The 9,746-nt window shown below is 38.5% G+C and overlaps 1 protein-coding gene across 1 annotated transcript; it reads left to right on the top strand.

Moving 5' to 3' along the window:
• The first annotated feature begins 2,646 nt into the window (after positions 1–2,646).
• Positions 2,647–3,567, top strand: LOC121378620 (melanocortin receptor 5-like). The gene has a single exon (XM_041506881.1). The coding sequence runs from the start codon at positions 2,647–2,649 to the stop codon at positions 3,565–3,567; it is 921 nt and encodes a 306-aa protein (XP_041362815.1).
• Positions 3,568–9,746: the final 6,179 nt, after the last annotated feature.

Here is a 9,746-nt window from a genome sequence, read left to right as displayed (position 1 = left end):
CAGCTATAATGACGATATTGGTGCTTTAATGGAATTATATTTCAAACTTACTTTTCTCTTTAGAGTTATGCAGCTATAATGACGACATTGCTGCTTTAATGCGATTATATTTCTGTAGAGTTCTAAGCTGTAATGACGACATTACAGCTTTAATGGGATTATATTTCAAATTTACGTTTCTCTGTAGAGTTCTAAGCTGTAAGGACGACATTGCCGCTTTAATGGGATTATATTTCAAACTTATGTTTCTCTGTAGAGTTCAGAGCTGTAATGACGACGTTGCCGCTTTAATGAGATTATATTTCAAACTTATGTTTCTCTGTTGAGTTCTAAGCTGTAATGACGACATTGCTGCTTTAATGGGATTATATTTCAAACTTACTTAGAGTTCTGAGCTGTTGACGACGTTCTTTAATGAGATTATATTTCAAACTTATGTTTCTCTGTAGAGTTCTAAGCTGTAATGACGACATTGCTGCTTTAATGGGATTATATTTCAAACTTATGTTTCTCTGTAGAGTTCTAAGCTGTAATGACGACATTGCCGCTTTAATGGAATAATATTTCAAACGTTCTCTGTAGAGTTTCTTGCAACACCTTTGTTCAATCGATCTGTCAGATCGGGGGTGTGAGCGAACTGCTTTAATAAATACGCTTTTTCATATAGATATCCATACACGCGCCACCATTAGATCACGTTACCTTCATTTAATATTATTTTCTGTGATAATTGTCTTCAGAGAGTCTAGCAGACGATATTGTAATAAGACTTGAAAGAGAAACTTCTGCTTTGCGAGTTAAGGACAATGTGTATACTTATTAATCACATTAAGTTATTTATTTATATATTTATTTACTTGTTCATATTTTTTTTTTAGTTGTTTTTTTTATATAGAATAAATAACGAATCTGACTTCATAAATGGCAATTGATCGAGGAATACCGTTATTACTTTCTGAATTGGTTTTTTAAGTGTGTGTTTAATATACGGTTATTCTCCATTAACAAAGGAGTACCATTACAATCTTCTAAATTGCTTTTTTTGTGTGTTTGTGTGTGTGTGTGTATGTGTGTGTGTGTGTGTGTGTGTGTGTGTGTGTGTATGTTTAATGTACGGTGCTGGAAGATTCAGGGCACTACAATTACATGGAAATCTAGGTGTACGAGACTGATCCATCGATTCGATGAACATTTTATATTTGTGTTTCAATGTAAGAAGGTCTAATGGCTTTGGACACTCCTCTGTTTACAGAACACCTAGCAGGGGAAAGTCATAAATGGATGTCCAGCGTTACATAGCCGAACATTACAGGACACCTAGCAGGGGAAAGTCATAAATGGATGTCCAGCGTTACATAGCCGAACACTACAGGACACCTAGCGGTGGAAAGTCATAAATGGATGTCCAGCGTTACATAGCCGTACATTACAGGACACCTAGCAGGGGAAAGTCATAAATGGATGTCCAGCGTTACATAGCCGAACACTACAGGACACCTAGCGGTGGAAAGTCATAAATGGATGTCCAGCGTTACATAGCCGAACACTACAGGACACCTAGCGGTGGAAAGTCATAAATGGATGTCCAGCGTTACATAGCCGTACATTACAGGACACCTAGCAGGGGAAAGTCATAAATGGATGTCCAGCGTTACATAGCCGAACACTACAGGACACCTAGCAGGGGAAAGTCATAAATGGATGTCCAGCGTTACATAGCCGAACACTACAGGACACCTAGCAGGGGAAAGTCATAAATGGATGTCCAGCGTTACATAGCCGAACACTACAGGACACCTAGCAGGGGAAAGTCATAAATGGATGTCCAGCGTTACATAGCCGAACACTACAGGACACCTAGCAGGGGAAAGTCATAAATGGATGTCCAGCGTTACATAGCCGTACATTACAGGACACCTAGCAGGGGAAAGTCATAAATGGATGTCCAGCGTTACATAGCCGAACACTACAGGACACCTAGCGGTGGAAAGTCATAAATGGATGTCCAGCGTTACATAGCCGAACATTACAGGACACCTAGCAGGGGAAAGTCATAAATGGATGTTCAGCGTTACATAGCCGAACACTACAGGACACCTAGCGGTGGAAAGTCATAAATGGATGTCCAGCGTTACATAGCCGTACATTACAGGACACCTAGCAGGGGAAAGTCATAAATGGATGTCCAGCGTTACATGGCCGTACAAGACAATGTTCTGTGCTTATAAGGTTTTTCGTGATTTTGATGAACATTTATACTTTTGGTTCGCCAAAGTCTTTACGACTGAGAAACGAATAGACTGGCTTTTAATCACTGAAAACAAACTTGGCTAATATTACAGTAGGAGTATATATCGAAAATTACGTTTGTGGAGTCAAAACGACAAAACATGTCCAAAACAGTATAGCTGTACAAGACAAAAGTCTACGAATTATTTGTACAAAGCCATGCTCAAATAACCAATATATAATTTAATCCTGTTTAGAAGCTGTGTCTTTTCTTCAAATCTGGTTTTACTTTATATCAGTGTATTCAACAAGGGTATTCAATGAATTTCTTACGAAGTTTCTAAATAAATATTAAACGAAAATGGAATAATTTAAAATAATTAAATCCACTGAGGACACAAGATATCTTACGCTGAAATGTGCGTTTCTACTAACTCCAGCTGCTCCGAGAGCGAGGCTCAGTCGACGGGTCACGTGGTGTTGTTCGTGTACATGCTGCTTCTCTCGATCGTCATCCTGCTCGGAAACGCGTTCACGATCCGGGCCGTGTTTCGACTGCGCATTCTGCAGACTGAGCCGAACGCGTTCGTCGTGTCGCTAGCGCTCGCCGATCTGCTGGCGGGAACGCGGGTTCTGTACGAATCGTTCTGGTACATCTCGGTGATCGGCGCCCGCCTGTCGTCGTGCAAGTACTGCTGTCTGCTGTTGTACACCACCTTCAACACCAGCGTGGCGGCGTCCATGGGCAGTGTCGTCCTCATAGCCATAGACCGGTTCATCTTCATCGTGCACCCATTCAGATACCACCAGCGAATAGAAACCCGAAGAAATTCTCTTCTCGCCTGTTCGTGGATTTTTGCCGTCACCTACGGAACTGTTCCTCTTTACTTTAACAATTTCGGGTCGTCTGGGCCCTGTGTTTTCATAAACGTGGTCCCGTATGTCTATCAGATGTATGGACAGTGTTTGATGTTCTTCGTTTCTTTTTTAACCGTACTAGTGTTGTATTGGAGAATTCTGGCTGTCGCGCGTTTTCAGATTCGTGCCATTAATTCTGCGCCACAGCCCGTTCGCCCCAACTGCGGTTCGTCCAGTACTAGCTGGAACTTGACCAAACTTCCACTGATGGTGTGCGGTGTATTTTTCTGCTGCTGGTTCCCGTACAACGTGTGTCTGATCGTTAATAACACCGTGGGGATCGACAACAACGTTATCAGCTACACTGTGAATTTTGGCCTTCTTAATTCAGCGATAAATTTCGTGACGTATGTGTTAATGAACAGAGGCTTCAGAGATTACTTCAAGAAAATAATATGTAACAGCAGCATGCTCACTTGAAAACCACTGTAATGATTGTGACAGAAGCATTCTCTCATGTAGACCAGTCTAATAATATGTGGAGATCAGTGTAATAATATGTGTAGACCAGTCTAATAATATGTGTAGACCAGTCTAATAATATGTGACACAAACATGCTTTCCTGAAGACGAGTCTAGGTTGCATAGTACCAAAGAAGAGAGTTCCGTGTCACAGTTCGGTGTGCAAATATTTACGGAGTAAAAGCAGCTGTGGGTGTGATTGGTAGTAATATATGACGTTGATTATTTGTGCAAATACTATTATCCATTGACACTTTTATTTGTTATACAGTTGTTATGCAGTATATGCCAGAGGTTGAAACTAATGCGGGGTACCCCCAAAAATGGAACTGCAATTCTCAGCAAAACTGACGGTTGCTATTAAAAGCATTAATTAAATATCTTAAATGATATGTGACAACCCCCCCCCCCCCCTCCCATTTTCTTGCAGGTAGATTAGATGTGAGGTGCCACACTTTTTATTGCTGTACTTCCTGGGTGTGTTGATACACTGCTTATATCAGTTTTATTAGTAAACGTTAACATTATCGGCAATAGGAATTGATTTGGTATATTAGAACTTCTAAATATGTGGAGATCAGTGTAATACTATGTGAAAACCAGTCTAATAATATGTAAAATAAGCAAGATCTCATGTCGATATATATACAAATAGTAATAGATCTGAGAGTTTGTCTATTGTGTAATAGTGGAAACATCGAAGATGAATATCATTTGTGTTCTGTTCAATCTAATTAAAATTAGCTCCACCATTACAGACCAGTAAAGCTAATTTTAATCAGATTGTGTCATGTTGTCCTGCATTTAGTTATATAAGAAATAAATATATAAAACGCTATTATTGGTTTAGACCTTCTGTGTATAAATTTATAGACTTGCCTAACTGTTCAAATGTAAAAATATTTTGTAATCTGGGAAAATATTTGGTCAAAGCCTTTAAGTACAGAAATTTTGAAATTGGATAATTTATTAATATGTCATGCTCCAATTGTCTATTTATATTATTCACTAGCAATACTTCTGTCATTATCGATGTATATTGTTTGTACCAATAAGCAAATGCTTACGGTAATAAAGAATTGAACTGTAAACTAGTCTAATAATATGTGGAGACCAGTCTAAGAATATGTGAAGACCAGTCTAGTAATATGTGGAGACCAGTCTAAGAATATGTGAAGACCAGTCTAATAACATGTGGAGACCAGTCTTTTAATATTTTAAGACCAGTAAAATAATATGTGAAGACCAGTCTAGTAATATGTGGAGATCAGTCTAGTAAAATGTGGAGACCAGTCTAGTAATATGTGACGTAAGCATGCGCTCCCGAAGATCATTCTAGATTATACATAACCATTGTTGTGTTTATAGTGTGGCCAATAGACGAATATATCGGGGTGTTGGGTATGAACGAAAGGTGAAAATATAAACATGATAATCACAATCAATATATATTTTGCTGTAAACAATACAAATGTCTGCGGTCTAATTCTAAAAATTCTCTTAAAAACATGCATCGTCGTTGCAGGTATTTGTGAACTGCACTGCGAGATAACAAAGCTGCGAGAGTTTTGTGAATTAGGTCCCTGATAGGATGGCCCTAAAATTGTTAATAGAAGCTTAAATTTATTTATTTTTTAAATCTAAAATATTCTTCTTCTGTAAGGGTGCTTAGTTTTCATGGACAAAAAAGATAATTTGCCCTCAAGAAGGTAAATTTACACATTCGAGATTCACGCTCATGAATACTTTCCTCTTTGAACCTCAATTGACAATTTTACAGAACTGTTTTTTTAAAAGGAGCTTGTGTTAACAATGCAATAAATCTGAGTTTGCTATTTGGAGAAGAATGACACAGATCGACGCAGACTGACACAGATCGACGCCTACTGGCACAGATCAACGCAGAGTGGCATATATCGATGCAGACTAACAGATCGACATATATTGACGCAGACTAACACAGATCGATGCAGACTAACACAGACCGACATATATTGACGCAGACTAACACAGATCGATGCAGACTAACAGACCGACATATATTGACGCAGACTAACACAGATCGATGCAGACTAACACAGACCGACATATATTGACGCAGACTAACACAGATCGATGCAGACTAACACAGACCGACATATATTGACGCAGACTAACACAGATAGATGCAGACTAACACAGATCGATGCAGACTAACACAGATCGATGCATACTAACACAGATCGACATATATATATACTGACGCAGACTAACACAGATAGATGCAGACTAACAGATCGATATAGATATCTATATATTGACGCAGACTAGCACAGATCGATGCAGACGAAGACAGATCGACATATATTTACGCAGACTAACACAGATCGACGCAAAATGACATAGATCGATGCAGACTGACACAGATCAACGCAGACTCGCACAGATCAACGCAGACTCACACAGATCGACGCAGATTGAAATAGATCGACGCAGACTGACACATATTGATACAGACTGACACATATTGACGCAGACTGAAACAGATCGACACAGACTGACACATATTCACACAGACTGAAACAGATCGACACAGACTGACGCATATTGACGCATACTGACACATATTGACGCAGACTGACATAGATCGACACAAATAAGGGAATTCCCTTAGAAAGTTACATTCGTTTTTTTCCGTCAAATCTCCGATTCATAATATTGATTTACATTTAAGGTTTTATAATTTTAATTTTCTGACTCAAATGTGGTTAAAACGTTATAAAATTTAAAATAACAGAACATCAACTGAAACTGAAACAGATCGACACAGACTGACACATATTCACACAGACTGAAACAGATCGACACAGACTGACACATATTGACGCAGACTGACATAGATCGACTCAGACTGACACATATTCACACAGACTGACACAGATCGACACAGACTGACACATATTGACGCAGACCGACACAGACTGACACATATTGACGCATACTGACACATTGACGCAGACTGACATAGATCGACACAGACTGACACATATTGACGCAGACTTTCACATATCAACACAGACTGACACATATTGATGCAGACTGACATAGATCGACTCAGACTGACACATATTCACACAGACTGACACAAATCATCGACACAGTCTGACACATATTGACGCAGACCGACACAGACTGACACATATTGACGCAGACTGACATAGATCGACACAAATAAGGGAATTCCCTTAGAAAGTTACATTCGTTTTTTTCCGTCAAATCTCCGATTCATAATATTGATTTACATTTAAGGTTTTATAATTTTAATTTTCTGACTCAAATGTGGTTAAAACGTTATAAAATTTAAAATAACAGAACATCAACTGATAACGCAAAAAAATGTTCGATGAATTTTGAACTAATTAACATGAGGGAGAGCGTCAAATTAGGCCTATTTAGAAGATTTATCTACTACCTATATTAAAATTGCCGTTGTCAAAAGTTGAATTAGTGAATATGAATGTGAAGACTGACTTGAAATGGATAAAGTGGTTTCAGTGTTACTGTGTGTGTGGATTTCAGAGGAAGTTTGTGATTTGTGTAATATTATTCTCGGAAAGGACAGGTCGCGGTATTGTGCACGTGCGTGTAAGTTGTCGGTTTGGTGTTTTTGTCAAATGTGACAGAGCTGCGCTCGTGTCTCTCTTTTGATTTGTTGAGCATTTTCTGCTATAACTTCTAACAGAAGCTTCGTTTTTGTGGCCTATCATATATATTATGTGTCTCAGTTCAAAACCGGAATCGTTTAAAGCCTGAATTGTCACCGTCACTCACAGTGTAGACGAACTTAAAGGTATAGTAAACTCAAACAAGTGATTTATGTGTTGGAAAGATGCATACCCGGACCACCAACACATACTGACACTTTAACAAATGAAAAATGCGTAATTTTAGAGTTAATAAAAAAACAAACATTATTATTCCTGCTAAAATGGGGCAGCCATTTTATTTCGTTTTTGTGACGTCCGGTGGTATAGCTTGGAGCGAAGTGATGTCAGCTCTGTCCATCTGCTCTATGCACAGTGTAAACAAACGCTCTAATTTACGACAAGGCGCTTCGCTTTCATCAACCTAACTTGTAAAAGAACATAAATGACTTGATAGTATAATAAACTATTTAACTAAATATATTTCAATTTGTATCAATAGAACGAAATGGAGTTATAGTATTTTTCTTTTTTTTTAAATCCAAAGAAAAAAATGCATATTATTAGGCCTATTAGTATGCTACGTTCGAGCAAAAACGACCACTCACGATACCCAAATGATAATTTTCTTTTCTTTGGGACTACTTAATTGGTCAGTTTTGTGATTTTAGATGGGAAAGTCTACTTAATACAGGATTTTACATTTTACTTACAGTAATAAAGCAAGGCGGTTGGTAATGTCCATTACGATTTGAGGTGTATCCATGCTGTTATCACACAATACCCTGTGATCTTCATAAAAGAGGCACGTCTTTTTAGTGTGTCTAGACACAGTGTCTGGGGACCGTCTAAATATACCTGCCAATCAGGAACCACAGGTACAGCCACGGAAAGAAAATACCAATTAACTAAGAAAACACTCCGATTATTATTTCAGTACGTGGGTTAATTTATGTACAAACCATAATACAATTATTTCAACACTTTTTCAATGGTGGTTTATTTTGTATTAAACATAATATATAATTGTCGCTGGCTTACTGGGATGACTATTATTACAGAATATTGCGATGCATCCGCAAAAATGAGGTATGTTTTGTTTCTTCAGTTCGAAGACTAATTCCTGACGTGACACGTTAGGTATTACGTAAGCACCAGCTCGCCAGAGGGTGTATTCACTGGAATGGTACAAAATGGCTGTGTCTGTTATATATAATAGCCATCACATTTAAGCGTTTTATTAATTAACTATACGATTATACTTGTTGATATTAGGTAATAATGTGCATTATATATCGTTGAATATGCATACCAGGTCAAATGCCTTTATTGTCCCTTCCTTTAAGGATAAAAATAGAAATGGGGATTCCGTTGTTTACCGAAAAGGTGCAGTTTTCACGTTCATGGAAGAATGAACGTTGGTTTATTAGATCACGTGATAGCATTTTAGCCATTCAAGACGCCTATTACAAAACAGTAATTATAAAATGGAATTATATTATAATATAATATGTAATTGCAGAAATAACTTATTTTTTCAGATAGAATAGCAATATTACTCTCTCTCTCTCTCTCTCTCTCTCTCTCTCTCTCTCTCTCTCTCTCTCTCTCTCTCTCTCTCTGTGTGTGTGTGTGTGTGTCGCTATGTCCGTCCTCTCTCTCTCTCTCTCTCTCTCTCTCTCTCTCTCTCTCTCTCTCTCTCTCTCTCTCTCTCTCTCTCTCTCCCCCCAAGATCTAGATAGACAGACACACAGAAACAGACAGACAGACAGATATATATAGATAACAGACCGAGTGTGTCATGTTCCAGGAATATATTGATTATTGCGAGGGAAATAAATGTGTTCCGAGACAGTTGTAGTGTATGTATACTTATGTTTTAATGCAAATACACACCTTGTATTTACCTGGACACTGTCAACACATTAATGATTTTATTTGACATGCGCGATGCTAGTGTTCATTGACTTGAGTCACGAATGTCTTTCATGCAATTAAATGGAGCAGGTAAGCTTCGCACTGAATGCAGATCAAACACGGGTGGGTTATGAAGTATCCACCCATGAAATGGACAATGCTTGAATCACTAAAGGCGTTTTCTCGTGATGCGACTTTAAGTAACCATTTATGGGAAAGAAAAGAAATGTTTATTTGACCCCCATAGCATTAGCCGTGTTTAGATGTAGCTCAGTGGTTGGACACCGGCTTGACATACGATGGGTCGTAGGATTGATCGACAGATATGAGGTGTGTGTGTGTGTGTGGGGGGGGGGGGGGGGGGGGTGTTCTTGGGGTGTTTCGTTTTTTTTTTTTGGGGTTTTTTTTTTGGGGGGAGGGGTCTAGCCAGTGACCCTCGATAGGTACATCAAAGATCGTGGTATGTACTGACTTTTCTAACGGTAAATACCCATATAGGATATTTTGGATAGTCTCTGTAGGAGTACCCCATAAGTG

The sequence above is a fragment of the Gigantopelta aegis genome, chromosome 8, assembly GCF_016097555.1.
Source record: "Gigantopelta aegis isolate Gae_Host chromosome 8, Gae_host_genome, whole genome shotgun sequence".
Lineage (NCBI taxonomy): Eukaryota > Metazoa > Mollusca > Gastropoda > Neomphalida > Peltospiridae > Gigantopelta > Gigantopelta aegis.
Note: the sequence above shows the minus strand (reverse complement) of the source record. Positions and strands in the feature narration are given on the sequence as shown.

What these genes read in the sequence shown, in the direction of transcription:
- LOC121378620 (XM_041506881.1), top strand. Translation starts at nt 2,647, where the DNA reads ATGTGCGTTTCTACTAACTCCAGCTGCTCCGAGAGCGAGGCTCAGTCG.